Consider the following 21,292-nt stretch of genomic DNA (forward strand, 5'->3'; position numbering starts at 1 on the left):
AGCAACTTCAAACCTCAACAGGGTTTATACATGTGATGATGCGTTTTCTGCCTCAATCAATGTGAATCCATCCCAATGCATTTTTTTCCCATTTGACAAAATTTACTTTGACATGACGTCTGCCGTTTGTGTGTAAACTTTGATGTATGAGAGTCAAAGCATGTTGAGCCGCCTCAGAGCCCGCAGCAGGAGTTTGTTCCCCGGTTACAAACCTGGCAACCGAACGACAGCCTTTCGGGAACCTGACGACTTTGTGGAGCTGACCCGGATCTTTGTGAAGCCATGGAATTCTATGCAGGTCAGACATTTGAGCTCTTTGATATATTAAGTTTTTTGGGGGGGGGGGGTTGGTTTGCAATGTTTCCTTTATTTTTATAACTAAAGTTAAGGAAAAGATGGAGAGAAAAAAAAAAAAAGGCATTCTGTGATGTATCAGTTGTCATTTGATGTCCTTGTATTGAGCAAGTGGTCGTAATGATGTGACCGGTCTGTCTTTTATGAATGGCTGCAACATTAATATCTGATGATTTGAAGTCTCCTTATTTACATTCTGAAACTCTAATGCTCTTAGTATAGACAATTTTTTTAAACACTAGAATGTAAACCATGACGGTGGTGTTATAATTATTTTATTGCCTCTTGCTTTTACAACTTTCCATATTTGCTTTATGTAGGATCTAGGCAGGGACGTCTATGATCTTTATGCTGAGGATGAAGAAGAGGAGGACGCATCGCCCCCTTGCATGCTGCTTTCTCCCGCAAAGCACTTCAATCTTAACATCAATGTTGGTGGAACTGTAAGTTTCTAAAGTCTGCCCTACTCTACTTTACCCATTTTAGGTTTGCTGTATTGAACCCCAGATTGTTTTGAGCAGCCAATCTAGCGCGGAACAAATGAGATGATAATGTGCTTTGTGGTCACTTTCAGTTTGAATGAGCTCTTGGAAGAGGAATTTTAACTTGAGTTGACCTTATTATACCCAAAATTTGAGTCTCTTTACTTGTCACGTTACTCATTGGCTTGCCATATATCTAGCTAGCCTTTTTTTTTCCATTGAAGTTCAAACAATTCACTGCCCGAAATCAGTGGTGTCCAAACTACGGCCGGGGGCCATTTATGTTATATGTTTAACGGCCAAAAACATGTTCTCTCAATAACATTTGGCAAGTTCATTGTTTCTTAAAAGGTAGCGTGAATAGTATGAAAAAAGTGGGGAATTGCTATGGTAGCAATATGCAAAGAAACTGAAAACTAATTGGCAGCTAAAATTGTAGCAACATTTCTCTTCATTAATTCATTCACTCCCAGCCGTTTTCACTGAAGCAACCCCCTCCATTCCCAGCTGTTTTACTTGATTTTGACTGATTTTTCAAGGCCCACAGAATATTGTGTTCTATTGATATAAAAATATGGAACCTACCAAAAGAAAGATTAGTCTTATATGAGTATATTTGCATCTGTTTCCATTTTGCAGTAATTAGCATTAGAATATGTCTATTCACATTCCTGGTGAAAACGCTATCAAAAAGAGCTTGTTGCAACATGGCCCTGGGTGATCTCTTATACTCTGCTGTGACCTGCTGACCGTATTTTGTAATAACTACCATTGCTTTAAGTCATCTCTTCATGTTAGAAGCTGCATCAAAGCTCTTGCATAATAAAAAAAAAGAAAAAAAAAGTGTGTATACGTTTTTGGGAGTGAAGGACAAAGTATTAAAAAAAAGTGTTTACACATTTTTGTGTTTGAATGAGTTAAGGTTGAATAAAGCTAATAGGCAAAAATGTTTTCTTAAACTTTCTGATCCTTGTCAAGGTTCAATTAATGATCCTAAATGATCCTACAGATTTCTCGTGTTTTGGGTTCTCATTGTAGAGATCAACATAATACATGGGCGGGTCTTTTCAATTAGGTCGCAGGGCTGCAACCACCCCAAAATTGGCTTATCACCCGAGTCTTAACAGAAAGCGGTCATGTAAAATCAAAACTGATGGCTGCTTTGTGATGTTGTTTTTCTACTTTGCAGGTGTACCACCTACCTTACAGGTTAGCTGTCAGGTATCCAAAAACACGGATTGGCCGCCTCGCCACCTACACAAACCATAACAGGAAGTTGGAACTATGCGATGACTACATTGTGCACAGCAATGAGTTCTTCTTTGACCGGGATCCCACTATTTTCCAAAATATCTTCAACTTTTATAGGTAAAAACAAAGTGTGATGCAGTGAGACCGAATGGAAGTAAAACACAGGCCACAAATATGAGGGGGGAAAAAAAAAAAGACAATCATGTGTAATCGTCATCTTCTTTGTCCCTTCTGCCAAGGACTGGCGTGTTGTGGATTAAAGATGAGCTTTGCCCCCGTAACTTCCTGGAGGAGATCAACTACTGGGGCGTCAGGATCAAGAACAGCCAACGCTGCTGCCGCATCTCGTTCGAGGAGAGGCAGGACGAGCTGAACGAGCAGCTGAAAATACAGAAGCAGCTTATGGCAGAGGTGGGTCGGCCGTAGCGTCTCTGCCGTGGTCCAGTGAAGAAATTCACTTTCGCATTTGTATAACTAGATTGGCAGCCTTTCCTGTCGAGTCATTTTAAGCCAGATAAATAACCAAAAATTGGTTTGGAACCGCAAAACATTTGAAGATTGTGATGAAGGAAACAGTGTTATCTGCATCAGAACAGAAAAATATGCAGCATCCAATATGCAGAGATTCATTTCCTTCTACCTTTTTATCTTCCCTGTTTTTGTTTAATTTTATTTTTCAATTTTTCATACTTAGTTTTTTTTATGCATTTTTAGACCTTTCTGCTTTTCTGTCAAATTCCTGACATTTTTGTCAATTTTGTGGACTTTTTATGGCCATTTTGGGGGATTTCTTCTTTAGTGTTGTGACATTTTATGGTTACTTTTTTAACATTTTCTTTCCTACCTTTTCTTAAATCGATTTTTGTATTTCTTTTGGTGGGCAATTTTATGGTAATTTTAGGGATTTTTCTTTAGTTTTGTGACATTTTATGGTTACTTTTTTAACATTTTCTTTCCTACCTTTTCTTAAATCGATTTTCGGATTTTTTTGGTGGGTAATTTTGTGGACATTTTATGGTAATTTTCGGGATTTTTTTTTTTGACATTATATAGTTACCTTTTAAACGTTTTCTTTTTTGCTTTTTTTTTTTTTAAGACAAATGTTCAGACTTTTTTGCAGTTATATACATTTTATGGTATTTTTGTTTTTGGTCATTTTATAGTTACTGTTTGAACATTTTCTTTTGTTTTATTGAGTCAATTTTTAGAATTTTATTTTATTTTTTTTTTCAATTCAAAAGACATTTTATTGTAATTTAATGCATTTCCTCTTTTCCTTTTTGAACATTTTTATGGGCACTTTTTGAAAATTTTAGGTAATTTTGAAAACATTTTCATCCACCTTTTGTCTTTCTTCTAACTTAAAATTTTGGACTCTGACATTTTTTTTTAAATTAAATGTTTTTTTTAAATCAAAATCATTAATTTGTTAGATGAATATTTTATTTAAAAAATAAATATGTAAAAAAATATATATTAATTTGTACTAATTGTTTTTGAGATCCACGGGGAACGAAAGGAATGAGACTAAAGAGCCGCATGTGGCTCCAGAGCCGCAGGTTGCAAACCCCTGAACTAGATTGCATTCCATCACAAATTCAAGATGAATGCCCAAACATCAAAACGTACAATAGCAATCCTAGAATCCAATGCAAACCGACCACCTTAATATATTAACAATGTATGAAGTGAGTTATATTGACCATTAAATGGCAACTCATCCCCACCCATCCACACTTCTACAATTTTTCTTACCTAATCTGCATGTTGACTGAGTGTATCTGACCTAAATCAGTGTTCTTGTGGACAGATGGCGTGAGGAGAAAAGGCTTTTTTTTTGGCACATTTATGCCAGCATGTTCCCATCTGATAAGTCCTTCCTCAGATAGATTGTCATACCACCGTTCACCTTGACATTTATGTTGGGTTACTGGTTGTGATGTCGCTCAGACGACTTTTATTTCAACTTGGCATGACAATTATTTGTTTTTTTGACTATTGTTGTTTCCTTGAAGAGCTAATGGTGTGTGCAAGATTTTCGGGAAATATGAAATATTCTTCCCCACATTAACAAGGTCCTCTCGTGTTCTCTTTCACGAATGATATCATGAAAAAGAATTATTCAATTCACTGCACTTTATGCTGCTCTTCTCTGTGTGCGCGCCTTGGCAACCTGGAAGCAGTTGTAAAGGCCAATATATGCTTTTCTACTTGGTTGTAAGTTACATCCAGTCATATATTACAGCAGTGTGCCCTGCCGAGAACTCTAGTGGGATTAATAACGCGTGTGAAGAGATCCGCTGGTTTCCCCAGTTTTAGCATTCCAATGGAAAGGGAATTTCAAGAGAGCCAGATGGTTCAAAACTAGCCCATTCAGGTTTGTTTGTTTTTACCCCAATAAAACACGACTGGAACGAACAATTTGAATGTGTTTTCTCTGTGATAAATGACATAACTTCATTTTTATGAGGGATTTGTAAAAATACACCATACTGGAGTTAACCAGGATTATTCATCAAAAAAATGTCCTGACAGAAAAGAAAAAAGAATATAATTGTAAAGTCTAAAATGATGTTCATAATTTCAATTACACTTTTGAGTATATTGATACTTTTACCATGTTGTGGGGGGAACAGCTGCAAGTTCACATTTCTCATAGTTATCCTAACAATTGTGCAAGTGACAACGTTTATGAAATGAATCTATTCATAAACACATTACAATTGTCAGCTTTAATCTTCTGAGATGAATACCTGCTCGTAATGTATTGCACTTAAATGAATGTGAATTGCTCACGTGGCCGACTTTGTGAGCAAACCACTCCACCGTCTGTTATCTGTTGCATCTTGGCACTTGGCAAAACTCAGTTGTATAATAAATCCATAAAGGTTGGTCACAAGTCAATATTTTACATTTGAAATACTCTCTTGATTGGCCGATTGATATAGGCCACATGGGAAATTTAATTATACTTGAATCACATTTCAGTTTATCCAAAAGGTTTGGTGTCATATTGAAGCCTGACTTACATTTCAGATAGTTGGATACAAATAGGCTCGTTTCAATCTGACTTTGAAATGGTATTAATTCTGTATTATAAGGTTCAGTGTAATCGAATACCGAGCTATTTTCAAAGTCAAATTTATGTGACACCAATTTCATTTTAGGTTTCAGTTTGTCTGGTGTATATTATAAGGTTGAAAGAAGACTAGCATTAAATATCAGAATGTAGCATGGCCATTCAGTGATTCAGACATTCTTTTCAAGTTTAACCAAGCTTCTGAAATGAATGTATACTCATACTGAACTGTATTTAAAGCTACAGTGTGTAGAATTTAGTGCCATCTAATGGTGAACTAATAAAATACAACACGTTTGAAGCACATGCACTATGCTACCTCAGAGAGACCACCTTTAGAAACCCTACCAATTACTACCTATTTTTATTTGGAGTGAGCAATCAGCAACAGCGTGCAGGAGCTAGCATTAGCAGTGAATACGAGCGGCTTGCCGGAACTCACTTGAGAGCCTAACAAGGGTGGCTAGCAAGAACTAGTTGGAATGGCTAATAAGCAGCTAGTCAGAGCACAGCAAAGGGAGACAAGCGGCAAGACCTCGGCGACTAACATCTGTAGGTCCCACCTGTGGAATTTAGCGGCGCCGACCCACTGGGTCAGACATTAGCTGCAAGCGCCACCAGAGGCTAAGCTAATTACATTTGAACTTTGAAGTTCTTCTCTGTAGACCCTTCCAGCTGACGTCACTGCTTGGTTTCCGCTGCGCCTCCCGGGGGGCAAACATCCCATAACAAATGAATGTACAGAGCTTGATTTTCGGCGAGCTTGATTTTCGTTCAAAGGTGGGAAATATGTCAAGTGTCACAACAAAACGTCCCGAGTAGGTCACTACATAACTGCGACTCATTGAAACCAGCCGTTTGGAGCCGCTAGGTACAAAAAAAAAGGAGTTTGTTGGAAGTTTAAGGTATGTTGTTTCTGCTTGAAACAGTACATCAATCACTACTTTCATGGTGTAAATTGTCGTTCATTAAATTGTTTGTGTCCGGATATACTTGTCTTGCTGTACATCGAAGTTTTCAAGCTATCTTAGCTTGCTAGCTGCTAACAAACAATTACGCCCTGCCCTCCACATGACGTCACACTAGAAAGGGCTGTTTTTTTTGTTTTGTTTTTTATATCCGTAGCAGAAAGATGGCGGCGATACATAGCAGGATCCTGTTCAGAGTGGCGTTAATCTAATCAACAAAAACTAGACCTATGAAAATATTTAAAAAATGTACGTTGAGGTGAGAACATTTTTTGCACATTATTGATGCAGTACTGTAAATGTGTTAACTGTACACACTTAATCATTGCCTAGACCTGGCAATCCCTCCACCAGTTATCTCATTCTGTTGTTGCACTTCGAGACCTGGCAAATCTTACACAATAATAAATCCATAAAGGGTCTTATCAAGTCCAAGGGTCATCGATTTAAAGTCTGGAAGCAGGAAGTGCACTTTTGAACTTTTTGGACATGAAATGATTCATTCGCTCTTGACTGATGTAAAGCCACGGCGACTCTGCTGAGAGTGAACGTTGGAAGCTTGTAGCCTGAGACGGTGTCTTCACAAGGACCATGGCGAGCCAAGTTGAGGACAATCTCCATTGTCCAACCTGTTTGGACATCTTTAAAGATCCTGTCATACTGCCGTGTTGTCACAGCTTCTGTCGTGCGTGTGTACAGCAGTTGGAGAAGGAGGAAGGATATCGAAGATGTCCGGTCTGTAGGCTGAAATTTAGTTCGATGGACGCAAATATCAACTTTGCACTGAGGAATGTGTGTGAGGTCTTTTTACACACCTCAGTGAAGTCAGAAGACATCTGCAGTGTGCACAAGGAGACATTGAAACTTTTCTGCTTGGACGACGAGGAGCTTGTGTGCTTCATCTGCAGAGATGCAGAAATCCACGCTGACCACAAGTTCCGTCCCCTCGATGAAGTTGTGAAAGATTACAAATTGGAACTTCACAACGGCCTGCAAGATGCCAAGGGCAGACTGGCGTATTATGAATGGATCAAAGACCGCTGCAGTGAACATGCGGCGTATGTCAAGGTCCAGAGCAGCCAGGTGGAAAGCAAGATTAAGAAGGATTTTGAGGAGCTTCGTCGCTTCCTGCAGGTTGAGGAGGAGGCCCGGTTGTGTGCTGTGAGGGAGGAAGAGCAGGAGAAGAGTCGGTTGTTGAAGGAGAAGATTGAGGCTCTCGACAGAGACATGGCCGCCCTCTCAGAGGTGATCAGGACCACAGAGGAGCAGCTGACATCTGACCCCATATCCCTCGTGAAGAACTTCCAGACCACAATGAACAGAACCCAAGAGCTGCCCGACAAGCCTGAGTTGCTCTCAGGCGCTCTGCTGGATGAAGCCAAACATGTGGGCAACCTCAAATTCACCGTGTGGGAGCGAATGAAGGAGATGGTGTCATGCAGTCCTGTCATTCTAGACCCAAACACGGCCCATTCGGAACTCCATCTGTCTGACGATCTAACAAGTGTGAGCTTTAAAGGAGGACAGCATCGTCCAGAGACTGCAGAGAGGTCTGCGGCTTTCGACGTACTCGGCTCTGCTTTGACCAAAGGAAAACACATGTGGGATGTGGAGGTGGGAGACAACACAGACTGGAAAGTAGGGGTGGCGTGGCTGGACCCTTCTTGTCCAGACATCGTGCGAACGTGGCGAATTCGATGTCTTGATGATAAATTCGCAATATTAGCCGAGCCACTTGGATCCTGGAAGCCGCCAGTGAAACTGCAAAGGATCCGGATTCAGGTGGACTTTGACAAAAGATCACTTTCATTCTCAGAATCGCTCACAAAGACTGAATTAGGCAACATCACGCGTTCGGCTTGGCCAAATTGGTCTCACATGAAAATGTTTCCATTCATTTTCACAATGGACAAAAGTCCTCTGAAAATAATTCCACTTCAGCTTTGTGTGACGACTCGTAGTCAGTGATGATGTTAGAGATATTTTTCTCGCACAACTGAAATCTGATGTCATTTTGTGCATTTTTTTTTTCTACATGAACTGATCTGTCTGATCAAAATGTTTTGTTTTATGTGCAGAATTGTTTTGTTTGTTTTTCTTTTCAGTGACTCCTCCATACACAATCTTTTGTGACTTTATTTTCAAACGTGTAAAATGATCACTCTCCGTCCAAGATCATTGGACCTTAGAAATTGTACTTGAGTAACAAGTGCCCAAATTAAAATGATTGCAACCAAAAAATATAATGTGCCGTGTATTATTTTCAGTATTTTTGTTTGTCAACAATTATAGCACTTATTTTAATATCACTATATTTTGTTTTAAAATATTCATTCAATTACAGTAGGTTAGCCATTTTGATTTTATCTCAATATTTGACTCATCTGTTTAATTTGGTTAATGGGCTTTCACTTGTATAGCACTTTTCTACCTCAGGTACTCAAAGCACCTTAATGCCGTTTCCTCATTTTACCTTCTCCAGGTACTGAATAAATAGCCACTCCCACCATTGCACAGCCGAGCTCACTCACAACTTCTTTCCTGTCCCACTCTGTCAATGAAACTCTTTTTATCTGCCTCATAACATTGACACAATATGAATTAACCACCACCACAATATGAATAACCATTTTTTTCTAAAGAAAAACAGGCACTCAAATATTACACTGCCTGGCCAAAACGACCTTTTAAAAGCAGTTTTTCCCTCTGTACTTAATGTATTGTTAAACTCAGAAATAAGAACGGAAAAAGGCTGCAGTAAAGGCTTGGGAAAGTATTTCACATGAAAATTGCAGCAGTCTGAAGTCAATGGCTTGCAAGCTTGATGCAGTTATAAGTAAAGTTATGCTACTAAATATTGAAAGTTGTTCACCTTAAAAGGGACTCATTGAGCCATTTTCAGCAGTAAAAAAAGTTTGTATTTTGTCTATAATTTAATTTTTCTACTTGCTGTCAACTGATGACATCACCTGTGCTGAGGAAGTAGGTAACAACCAATCATGGTTCAGTTTACTGACCAAACCCAGAAAACGGGTGAGCCATGCATGATTGGTCATTACCTACTTTCTCAGCCCAGGTGATGTCATCATCAGTCGACAGCAAGAAGAAAGGTATGAATTGTACATGAAAAATAATGAAGTTATCTAATTTATTCTGGACAAAAAATTACCTTTTCACTGCTGAAAATGGTTCAATGAGTCAAGTATCCCTTTGAAGTTTATTTAATCATGTCTGCTCCAAATACTTTTTGCTCACTTGAAAAGTGGGTGAAATCAAACAAAAGGTGCTCTGTTCTGAGTTATTTAACACATCTAGATATAAATCTGAAATTTTAAACTGTCCGAAATTTCCCAGTTGCCACATGCTCATATTTATGTAGTCAAAAGAGGAATCCTTCTCCAAGCAATCTTTTGGCATGACAACCTAACACCTGGGAACGTAGCCTTGTGGGTCACTTTGAAACAGGACAGTCACTGTATTTAAAATAAATAAATACATAAATAAATCATATTACAATTCTCATTACCGTATTTTCCTCACTATAAGGCGCACCGCACATTTTAAAACCTTTTCCATATATAAGGCGCTACAGTAGAGGCTGGGGTTAGATTATGCATCCATTAGATGGTGCTGCGCTAAAGGGAATGTCAACAAAACAGTCAGATAGGTCAGTCAAACTTTATTAATAGATTACAAACCAGCTTTCTGACAACTCCATTCACTCCCAAAATGAATAAACAGCTTTTTTTTTTTTTTCTCTGAGGTAAAGTATTAGTATTAGCTAGCGATCCAAGATGGCGGGATCTTCTGCGCATGCGCGTCACCGATCGCGTCTTGACAGCGACACCTGTTGCGGCTCAATATTGATCCATATATAATTATAAGGCGCATGGTCAGCTTTTGAAAAAATTGAAGGCTTTTAGGTGCGCTTTATAGTCGTGAAAATACGGTACATTTGACTACACATTTCCGAGAAACGAGCATAACTTGCTTCTTTTCGTCTCCTGCAGGTGGAGATAATGGCACCGGAGGAGGACGAGGCCTTGTATCGAAACATGGTCTTCGGACGAACCCGCTGGAAGATCTGGAACATGATGGAAAAGCCCTTCTCCTCTGTTTCGGCCAAGCTGATGGCCATCGCGTCCTCCATGTTTGTCCTGATCTCACTGGTTGCTATGACACTGAACACCGTTGAGGAGATGCAGTATAAGGTGTGGGGGGGGAAAAAAGCTTACACCCCCAAGTGAAACTGTCCAAATTGAGTTTGTCATTCCACCTTCCAATGACTTGTTACTGAATTCTAACATCAAACAGTCAGTTCCGATATCTGTCTGACTTTGCGTTCCAGTTGCCATCGGGGCAGCTCAGCGGCAGGTTCTACGGCGAGCACGTGGAGACTTTCTGCATCGCCTTCTTCACCCTGGAGTACGTCCTCCGCTTGCTGTCCACCGCCAACATCCGAAGTTTCGGACGCAGCGTCCTCAATTCTGTCGACCTGATCGCCATCTTGCCGCACTACTTGCAGCTGCTCCTGGAGTGTTTTGACGAAGAGGACGCACACGTGCATTCTGGGGACATTGAGGCCGTGTCACGTGTTGGAAAGGTGAAAGACGGCACACTCGGTGACTGATGGAATTAACATGACGTTATATGACGAAGCAAATTAAATAATGGTGCACTTTTTTTTTCTTTTTTTTTTTTTAGGGATATCAAAATTACTGTGTTAATTTTGATTTAATTTAATTGAATGTGCAATTAATGACTGCCCCTTACTTAGACACGTTTACATCAAAATTTGGCAGCAATAAATTTAATAATAATACATATATTTGTGGAGAGTGGAGACTGGGGTCAAGTTGTATTTTATAATATAAAAAATGTGCAGAATTTCACAAGTTACTTCATGTTAAAGATTAGATAGCTCTTAACACATTCACTGCCAGCCCTGCAAAAATGCATTATTTGACGTCTTTTTCCGTCAATGGCAGTCAATGAGTTAAGATGAGATGTAACCAAAATTGACGGATTTGTAAGCAAAATTTGCCTTAAAAAAAGAAAAAAGGAGAAAAGGATGCTACAATATAATCACAAAATATATTGGCACATTGTGTTTAACACATTCACTGCCAGCCCAGCAAAAATGCATTATTTGACGTCTTTTTCCGTCAATGGCAGTCAATGAGTTAACATGAAAAGAAAAACGTACTGAGCTGTCAGTCTTACAAATGCAATTATGCCATCTAGTGGCAGATAATGACCAACACAAATCAATGACTCGTTTTTTACAGTACAATACATCTTTTTAATTTTAACTCAATTTTATATTTCTATCAATTACTAAAAGATGCAGCCATATTTCTATTTAACATTTTTTTCCACTTGTTAGAGTATGAAAACGGGAAAAAAATTGTACATTTAGAATAAATATAAAATTTGAGATTAATCGTGAGTTAAGTATTGAAGTCATGTGATTAATTACAATTAAAATCTTTACTCACCGGACTCCCCAATTTTTTTTATTTACAGTATATGTACAGTATACAATTTTTAAATCTCAAAGGCTGCCCCTTTTATTTTGGCTTCTCAATAAGCTTTATTTGTTTATATGTATCTGTTATATATATTTATTTATATAGTATCTAGATATGTTCAGTGCTTAAGGAGTGCTGTCCACGTTTACATATCATTGATTTATAAAATAAAATAAATTCTGTCTTTAAAGGTTATGTGGGGTTCCACAAAAGTCAGTCTTTAGATCGAAATTATTTATTTTGTATCTGTCAATGGCGTCTAAATCTAAATCTATCAATTGCATTCTTTTTTGCAGGTGACATCTTTTTCTTTTCTTTTTTTTTTTTTTTTTGTTCCGGGGTACAGTTAATTAATTTGATCACCACTGTTGAAATGAAATTGGTTAAAAAGGTAAATGAATAGATAAAATAGAATTTATGACATTTGGGAATCATAAACTAGATTTAGCAGTGAAACTGAGAATACCTTTGTCAACACTTGCAAATGATATTCGGTAAGATGCAGGCTTTATTCATCTCTCATTGAAGTAGTTAAATTAACTAGACAAAGTGAAATTTCTGCAGAAATTCCGTGGGAATGTTGAAAGCTGAATGATAATAAAATATTTCCCAAGTGAGATTTGAACCAACGCACTTGCATGTCTCCATAACGCCAGGCAATTATTTAACATGTGAGCCAACTTGGCTTGTTGAAAATTATGGTTAATGGCCTATTTATATGTACAAGTGTTATCTGACTCCTCTACATTCATTTAGATGGAAAAATTGAACTAATGATATCCAATGGAAAAATGCAAAAAAATAAAATAAAATAAAATTCACGCAATAGCGCCACCCAGGCATGCGGTACCTGCCATTCATTTAGATGGAAAAGTGGAACCAAGATAGTTGATATACATGTAATTACTTAGCATAATTGCCATGGATACATTTGCAATGTACAGTCACAGGTGGGATTTGAACCCGCGACCTCCTGGTTGCTGGATACTGCATTTTACCAAGTGTGCCACTGAGCAGTATCACAGGGCTGGTAATAATAAGTTGTATGGAAGTGGGCGTGGAAAGTGGGACTTAGAAACTAAGTTCAATGTCAGTCCCATTGAAAATGAATGGGGAAAAGTTGATATTTTAACATTAAATTATGTGAATACTGTAACTACTGTGAAATCAGACGATATATTCCCAAGATGGTGTAAATGTTTGAAGCAAGTTGAAATTTGAATGGTGTAAATCGGAAGTATTATGGAGTTATTACACGGTAAAAAAAAAAAAAAAAGTGTGGAGAATAAAAAGCCGAATAACAGCATTCCCACAAAAACTCTTTCATATTAAATCATTCAATCCCAAAAACGTTTAAAACCGTTTGCTTAATTTTGTCCTCCCCCCAAAAAAACGTGTTTATACGTTTGTTTTGTTTTGTTAATGCAAGAGCATACAGAAGGCTTTGATGCAGATTCTGACATGAAGAGGTGGCTTAAAGCAATGGTAGTTTTTTTTGTTTTTTTTTTTATAATGGCCAGCAGGTGGCACCAGAGTATAAGAGATCAGTCAGGGCCATGTAGAAAACAAGCTCTTTTTGCCAGTGTTTTCACCAGGAATGTGAATAATGATAAAACTTAGCTATATTCTAATGCTAATTACTGCAAAACTGAAGCGGATATAAATATACTTTTTCTTACTGGTGAATGAAGAGACACTTGTCTTTCTTTTGGTTGGTCCATGCTTTTATAGCAATAGAACACAATATTTTGTGGGCCCTGCAAAATCAGTCAAAATCCAGTTAAACAGCTGGGGGGGTTGCCTCAGTGCAAATAGCTGGGAGTGAACGAGTTAATAGTTGAATTATCTTCATATTATCACAGGCATAAGTATCTACTGTCCATCTGTGTATGTTTTCCCTCTGTAGTTGGGCCAAGTTCTGAAGATCATGCGATTGATGCGGATCTTTAGAATCCTGAAGCTGGCTCGTCACTCAACGGGGCTGAGAGCCTTCGGCTTCACACTGAGGCAGTGCTACCAGCAGGTCACATGCTTACATACGCTTTCGTGCTCCTCAGCCAGACCACCTGTCCTAACCTCATTTACGCGCCTGTGTTTAGGTGGGCTGTTTGCTGCTCTTCATTGGCATGGGGATCTTCATGTTTTCAGCCATGGTGTACACTGTCGAGCGGGATGTTCCCAACACCAACTTCACCTCCATGCCTCTTGCGTGGTGGTGGGCCGCTGTGAGTCATTACATTGACTAACTTATTTAGGTGGTTAATGGATAATTCAAACTACTAAATATGAAAAAAAAAATAAAATAAATACTTAATACTTTTGACTGTGGCAAAGGCAGATTTGGAAGCACAATAAACAGAAAATACTTGAAAGTGCTTACTTATTAACTGTTATCATAAGGACACATTTTAAAGTTGGCAACTCAAAAAAATGCATTACAGCTGACTTCTCAGTGTTTCTCATCCCTGGTCCTCGGGACACACTATCCGGCCTGTTTTCCATGTCTCACGATTCCAACACAGGTGAGGATCGTTATCGGGTTCTCCAGAGCTTGCTGATGAGCTGTCATTGGAATCACCTGCGTTGGGAAGAGGGAAATGTGGAAAAACAGGCTGGATGGTGTGACCTTAGGACCAGGGTTGAGAAACACTGGGCTAAGCTACTTTAGCTTCTTGTTTTAATTATGAGTGATGTTGGTTATGCATGTCACATACCCTAACTTTCTCCAAACAAATAAAGTACAGTTGCAATTAATAGGGATGTAACAATAAAGGCAATATCATGATATTGCGATATTAAAACTTCCACAATATTGTCATGTTACGATATTAAAAGCAGCACATATGTTAAAAAAAAAAAAAAGAAAAAAAAAAAGTCAGGTTGATTTCCATTTGTGCAGTCCTACCACCCTCTGGTGGCTAGTTTTTAGTGCATTTTAATTTTCATAAGGGATGTTTTGACCTTTTTATGTTGTTCTATGCTTGTGAAGCAAGTCAATGTGTGTATGGAAGTGCTTCAATTTTTAATTATTTTAAATTATTAGATTGTAGGTGGTTTATATGCATTGCTGTTACATACAAAAGCACAATATTGTGCTTTTTTTTCCTCGTATGAGATTTTTTATTTTTCAACAATATTTGAGTATTCAAATCATCAAAATGGAGTTGAGAAAAGTGAAGTTATCGAGCTAAGTTTAAGTTATGCCAACTTGAATTTTGTTTTCAGCTAACCAACAGTGAATTTTGAGTGTACATGACATGCTAAATGAACTTAATGTAATTACGGTCATTTAATCTCAACTAATTTTTTTCTAAATCAATTAATTACGTTTTAACTTGCATTTATGTATTAAATCAAGTTGTGTTAGCAGATCTTTTGAGTTAGTTTTTAGAGTAATGGTTAAAGCTGGATTTTACAGACATTGTAAAAGAAATATAATCATCATTATCATCTTTGTGTCTCCACTCCCACAGGTCAGCATTTCCACAGTGGGCTACGGCGACATGCTCCCAGAAACCAACCTGGGCCGCGTCTTTGCCTTCGCCTGCATCGCCTTCGGCATCATCCTCAACGGCATGCCCATCTCCGTCCTCTACAACAAGTTCTCCGACTACTACGGCAAGCTCAAGTCGCAAGAATACGCCGCCGTCACCAAAGCTCGCGGCAATGTGCATTTTGCCCGAAGGGCGGCCAAGAAGTTTGCGGAATGTTATCAGGATGCCTTTCAGTCGAGAGCGTCACGGCTGCAGTGTCAACTGGTTGGCACGGCACAGGGGAGACGAGCTAACGTCAGGAAAGTTTTTGCGGGGTGTCATGGTCACACTGACTGACCACATATGCCCGTGACTTCCGTTTACTGAACCTCACATTTTTTTTTTTTTTTTTTTTTTTTTTTAATACTCTTTAAGGCCACTATACTTCACATTGAAAATCAAGTCAGCAGTTGGAACAAGTTTTTTTTTTTTTGTCTTTTGGCGGCACTTTATTTTGACATCTTAGTTCCACTAATTTATGTTGTCTGAAGGCGAGGTTTAAATTGTGCTTTGTCACCATCTTGTGGCAACTTTAGGCATTTAGAAACCTTTTGGGGTCGTACATTTGGGGGGGAGAAACTTTTTTTTTTTTTTTAATGTCATTTGAAATTCTGACCACTATTTGTACTACTACTACCATTTGTTTTGTAACAGGATCCCAAATTCAACAGGAAGTTAGCAATTTTGGTTTGAAGCAGCCATTTTGAGGGAATTCTACTACTCATACTAATGTAGGTGGAGCTCGTCAAATATCTGGTCTTTTTGTGAATCCAGGAGTAAGTTTTTTTTTTATTTGTATCCTTCAAATTTAGTTTAAGATTGTGGTAGTAGGCCAAAAGTGGCACTAGGACTGTATATATGCAACTAGTATGACAGCGGTTTAGTGTACCCTTTGCTAGTACCTGGACTTTAAACTCGACAAGTATATTGAATTAATGCTAATATCTTTCCAACACCCACTGGTTCTCCCACAACCTAGCAAAGGAGGGTGAAAATGTCTGCTCCTAACTTTGACATCTTTGCTGATAGTCTGAAAATAGACCTGCGCTGACGTTCTTACTTCCGCTTTTCTAAATGCCAGACTGTCGCAATTCCTTAACAGGGACCAACATTGCAAAGTGAGGCATGTCTAATGTGTTTGTGTGCGTGCTAAGAGTACACGCGCGAGAGATATACAGAGTTAATGTGTAAGTGCGTTTGCGTCACAGGCGCTATCCGATTGACCAGATGGATTATATACACATGCACTCATATTTTACAAAGAATTTGCAGAAGGGAATTAACATCCAGAGTAATCAAACCTTTCACACAGTTCTTGAACGGCTGCTAGCCCCGGGTTTTCACCGGTTGCGGTTGCGGTGCGGTCCGGCGACGCAAGCAATTAGATTCCATTCATTCGAATGGTGCAGTTTACACCGCTTGCGGGTGCGTTGCGTGTCGACTGCGGAAGGCCTGCGGCGTGCCGCAGGCCTTCCGCAAGGATAGCCTATTTTCTATTTTTGCCGGACGCCGCAGCGGTAGGCCTCCGGCAAATGGCAAGCTAGCACAAAACACATCGAGCGGGACAGGAAGACCGACGCAGTTTCAAAATACATTTCCGGTTACCTTTCAGAATAAAACACTCGCCAGCTCCTATTTCGCAAGCTTTTCAGCAAAACGTGACGTGGGCGTCGCCGGGCCATGTGCTCATTCACGGTTTAGACACCAGCGAACATGGACGAGGAGAGGTTTATATTGGAGGTGGAAAACCACAAAATAATATATGACACGGCACATCCTTTTTATAAGGACTGTAATGTATTGTGAGTTTGATGTTCGCGATTGCTTGTTGTGCCCGTCTCGCTTGCCGTACTGAGCGGCAGCTGGACGGGGAAGACAGAAATAAAGAGTGGACCCGCACTGACCCGACTCTCGTTAATATACTTTACAAGGACAACAAAAAAAAGGATGCTGCATGGAATCTCATAGCAGAAGAAGAAGAAAAGGTTAAATCAAAAGAAGTCCACCTCTCGTTGTGAAATGCCACATGATCGCGCGCGCGCGGTCCCGCGAGACACGTTGGGAAGTGGGCGGCGACGGAGCTGCCGGACCGCAGCTGTGCGGAGCCGGTGTGGATTGACAAAAAAATTGACCCGTCCGGAGCACGCAGTCAAGACGCACCGCACCGCAACCGGTGAAAACCCGGGGTAGGTCAGCAATGTGTCTCTTAAGAAAAACAAACATGTAAGCATGTTTTTCAGTTGCTCTGCCAGTTAAGACAATCACCCCTGCTGTTCTAAACGAATCCAGTCAATTTCAGAATAAATGTAATCAAAACAGGTTAAAACTTTACATGAGTGTAAATTATTTATTCTTTTTTTTTTTCAAAACTGTCATGCTTTTATCGTTTATGAACTTTTTAAACAGAACTGATCTGACTATTATGCCGTTTTGACTTGGAACAGCAAAACAAAAGCATCATGGAGCAATTTAGTTGCAAGTTTTCCTGCTTGCTCATGTGACTTTTGGTTCTTTTGTTAAAGAGGACGTTCGCAAGCAGATACTGTACATGTTTACAAATACTCAAACATCCACCTTGGTCTATGATATTCTGTGCCCCTCCCTTTTTGGTGTTCAACATCTTGCAACCAAATTCATCAGTTGCTGATGTGACACGGTCCTACATCCAGGTTCAAAGTGATGCTGAGTGTCACCAATTGTGTGTATTTGTATTGTCTATTATTTCAATTTTTCTAGCAGGATTTCAGCTCCCTTGCTGCTGTTGGCGCTGTCGAGTTCAAAGTCCCGCAGAGCTGTCTTCACGTCTGCCACCACAGATTTGTCGCAGCTGTTCAGGAGGCTGTGGACAGTGAAGACACATTTTTAATGTCCTCTCAGCTTGAAAATATTGTTTTATCCTGGGAAAAGCATTTGTTGTACGGTAGGATAATTTTATACTTCCCTGAATGAATGAATGACAGCTTTGTGTTTTACAAAACAATGACACAAATAATTTATTTCGAAGGTTTTTCTGTCAATGACCTAATCAAAATGTGACCTATCACATGTGCAACTTAAAGCAGCTCACCTGTGACTGAGTATAAGGAAGAATGGCAGGTTTCAACGTCTACATGAATAGTTCATCTGACAGAGAAGACTGCAATGCAGTGGAGCATGAACATGAACACACCTGCAGAGGACCATTGCGCCTCTGTTGACTTTGCTCCAACTCCTCAGTTTTTCCATCCCAACAGTGTCTATGAGGATCCTGGAAAAGCGCTCTGGTAAGACGGAGAGAAGTTACTCAGCATTGCAATGGCAAAGACGCTCAACAAAATGTCAAAGCGTGTATATTCACTTCTATGACTTCCCAAAACAATAGACGTGTTGTTCCCTTGAGGGATTAAAATTAATAAACAAAACGAACATGAATATTTAGATTTTCATGTGTAGTCAGTGTGATAAAACAAATGGTATTAAAGCTCCGTCAAATATTTATTCAGCATTGCTGAGAGAGAAAAAATTAAAATAAGTAACAGCAGCAATGTTCATAGCACTTGTGTATATTTGTTGCAGCCACTAGAGGGCGCAGCTGTATAGTAGGCTGCTGTATTAAAGCAACCTCAATCTCCATTTTGATAAAGGGACCATATATCATTTATTTTAAATATTTATATTGAATTTTCAAATATTTTTGAAACTTTTTTTAAATTAAACCAATAAGACTATGTATACACACACAATATAAGCATTTTCCCTTAAAATTGCATTTACATCAATGGACTTTTCTTTTTTCTTTTTTTCCCTCCCCCATAATGTTGCAGTGCGTGGCACAATACATTTAATGAGGTTAGGACATTAATCCTTGTCATATCTATGTGTGTTTGTGTTACTAGTTAGCTGGATGCGTGTCACATTTGATTACATATGTCGCACTGCTTCTATTTTAACAAACCATTTTTGGTTTGTGTTCGAAGTAGTCATCCAGGTCAAATTCTGTTAAGCATGAATATAAACCTTTTAACTCATGTACTCCCAAACACGTATAAATATGTTCTATTTTAAATATTACCATGCTGCCAAAGACATATTTATACGTTTTTTGTTTTTTATGCTAGAGCATACAGACGGCTTTGGTACAGCCTCTGAAATAAGCGAATGCTTGAAACAATGGTAGTTATTACAAAAACGGCCAGCAGGTGGCAGCAAAGTATAAGAGATCAATCAAGGTTGCTTGCTTCGGTTATTTGTTCTGAAGTCACCTTCTTTGCCAGCCTCCAGCAGAGTGACGTCCTGCTCTATGAGCCATTTGAGCACCAGGTGTCCTGCAGGATGTTCTGCCATGTGGAGCTAGAAAAGAGAGATGCAACACTTTTTAGTGCTATTTTCAAAACATTTTTGCATTGTGATGATTTTAAAGAGGAAGTCAACCTGCCAAAAAATTCTTGACAATATGTTCTATGCAGCCCCAATAATCTAAATATGGTATTCTGGTTAACAATGCATTAGTGAAATACAAGTAAAGTAGCAAAACTCACCTGTTTTTAGCCATCTCATAGGCTCAGGTAACAACCAATCACAGCTCAGCTTCAGAAAACAGTTGAACTGTGATTGGTCATTGCCTGAGCCCTGTGATGTCATCTTCAGTCGACAGCAAGTGGCAAAATGGCCGCCCCCTGAGATGGATTAATAATGGCTGGATTTTGCTTCATAACTCATATTCCAATGTAATTCTTAATCAGAATGTCATGTTTAGACTAGTGAGGTGACATATATTATAGTCAAGCAATGTTTAAGGTTGACCTCCCCTTTAAATACAAAACAGCCCTGCTTCCTTCACACTCACCTGTCCTTCGACGCCTCCTGGCACTAGATCCTGATTGGCCAGCTGAGCTACAGCCTCCATGGCGGGTCGCAGGTCGCCGCAGGCCGACGCCAGGATGTCGCTAACTGTCACGCTGGAGGCCTTGTCCATGACCATGGCGGCGGCGTTGTCGCGCAGATGATCCAGCAGCGGCGGTGAGACCACCTCAAGCAGCTCCTTCCTTCGAAGGGCTGTGTCCTTTTTACTGGTGGGAGAAGAAGAGAGAGATGATAACTTTTCCATCAGGTGTGATTAGTAACATGCCAAAAAGTGACTCCAAATAATAATTTTGTCTGACCTATGCGCATTTCCATCTCCTTTTTCCAGCACCTTGATGATCTCGGGTAGCAGGTGCGCAGGGTCTCTGGGGCTCAGCAGGTACAGCAGAACCTTCTTGCCATACTTGTTGCTGATGACCTCATCCAAAGATGACATGATCTCCTGGACAAGTGAGAAAACGGCCATGGTAAGACATTTGATACAGTAAAGGAGAAAACGGGGGGGTCCTGTAGACTTACAGACAACACTGCCTGTTTGACAAGTTTGGTGTCATCCACGCAGTCAAACATGGCGAGAAGAACCAGGTGGCCAAACTCTCCCTGAGGAGACAACACAGCCAAATGTTAAATCTGTTCTGTGATGAAAAGTTGCCTAAAAGTGACAGCGTGGGGGAGGGTGTTTAAAACTCACTGTTGCAAACTTCACCATGTACGTCTTCATTGTTTTGATGATGACTTTCCGGTCCTGAAACACAAAATCAACTTTAAACAGAGGTAGGACTAAATTTACAGTGCATTTTTACTAAAACAATCCAGCTCTGCCACCAATAGCACAAATCTACGCATAATCGATGACCTGCGAAGCATTTATAATTTCCTAAAGATGCCAGAAGAGGGCAGCAACGAACACCAAGTCTTCATCTCATCATTTACCTTGGCATTCCCGTGCCACAGACAGTGCATGGCCACTCGAGCGCCATCGTGGGTGTGAGCCATGTAGACTACCGCCTCCCTTATGGACTCAATCATCTCCTGTAATGAAGTGAAATGTCTGTCAACAAATCACACTCACTGCCTAACCATACTGTAGCAGCCAATTGCAGCACAAAGGTAGACAAATAATTCACAAACTTACCGCTCTCTCTTTATCAGGACTTAACAAGAAAAAGTCCAGGAAGACTTTGTGGACCAAAGAATGTTTGATGACCTGCTCCCTGAAACAAAAAACGGCACATGATGACATCACATTTTC

At 39.5% G+C, this 21,292-nt stretch overlaps 4 protein-coding genes across 16 annotated transcripts in view; 3 read left to right on the forward strand and 1 right to left on the reverse strand.

Moving 5' to 3' along the window:
* Positions 1 to 18,415, forward strand: kcnv2a (potassium channel, subfamily V, member 2a). Of its 2 annotated transcripts, XR_013278636.1 has the most exons (10): positions 1 to 298; positions 675 to 797; positions 2,026 to 2,204; positions 2,327 to 2,498; positions 10,145 to 10,345; positions 10,483 to 10,737; positions 13,572 to 13,688; positions 13,765 to 13,890; positions 15,139 to 18,118; positions 18,258 to 18,415. XR_013278636.1 is itself a non-coding variant. In XM_077496610.1 (9 exons), exons 1-9 carry the CDS (start codon positions 143 to 145, stop codon positions 15,493 to 15,495), a joined length of 1,686 nt encoding a protein of 561 aa, XP_077352736.1. In that variant the 5' UTR covers positions 1 to 142; the 3' UTR covers positions 15,496 to 18,415. The 2 variants fall into 2 exon arrangements, 1 of the variants encoding a protein (XP_077352736.1); XM_077496610.1 differs by having other exon boundaries at positions 15,139 to 18,415.
* Positions 6,726 to 8,102, forward strand: LOC144001937 (E3 ubiquitin-protein ligase TRIM35-like). The gene has a single exon (XM_077496612.1). The coding sequence runs from the start codon at positions 6,726 to 6,728 to the stop codon at positions 8,100 to 8,102; it is 1,377 nt and encodes a 458-aa protein (XP_077352738.1).
* Positions 17,519 to 21,292, reverse strand: part of pum3 (pumilio RNA-binding family member 3) — a 24,650-nt gene continuing 20,876 nt past the window's right edge. For all 12 annotated transcript variants that reach the window (XM_077496609.1, XM_077496604.1, XM_077496608.1 and 9 more), the window contains 9 exons: positions 21,176 to 21,254; positions 20,974 to 21,072; positions 20,732 to 20,785; positions 20,560 to 20,640; positions 20,340 to 20,482; positions 20,024 to 20,246; positions 19,440 to 19,527; positions 18,368 to 18,458; positions 17,519 to 18,037 (listed from right to left, as the gene is read on the reverse strand). In XM_077496609.1, coding sequence (XP_077352735.1) covers positions 17,917 to 18,037; positions 18,368 to 18,458; positions 19,440 to 19,527; positions 20,024 to 20,246; positions 20,340 to 20,482; positions 20,560 to 20,640; positions 20,732 to 20,785; positions 20,974 to 21,072; positions 21,176 to 21,254 — 979 coding nt within the window. In that variant the 3' untranslated portion in view covers positions 17,519 to 17,916. The remainder of the gene's footprint in view (positions 18,038 to 18,367; positions 18,459 to 19,439; positions 19,528 to 20,023; positions 20,247 to 20,339; positions 20,483 to 20,559; positions 20,641 to 20,731; positions 20,786 to 20,973; positions 21,073 to 21,175; positions 21,255 to 21,292) is intronic.
* LOC144001932 (cilia- and flagella-associated protein 44-like) overlaps positions 20,380 to 21,292 on the forward strand; it is a 21,340-nt gene continuing 20,427 nt past the window's right edge. The window contains exon 1 of the mRNA XM_077496594.1: positions 20,380 to 20,507. The gene's annotated coding sequence lies outside the window, so the exon portion shown is untranslated. The remainder of the gene's footprint in view (positions 20,508 to 21,292) is intronic.

This window comes from Festucalex cinctus, chromosome 15 (genome assembly GCF_051991245.1).
Source record: "Festucalex cinctus isolate MCC-2025b chromosome 15, RoL_Fcin_1.0, whole genome shotgun sequence".
Classification (NCBI taxonomy): Eukaryota; Metazoa; Chordata; class Actinopteri; order Syngnathiformes; family Syngnathidae; genus Festucalex; species Festucalex cinctus.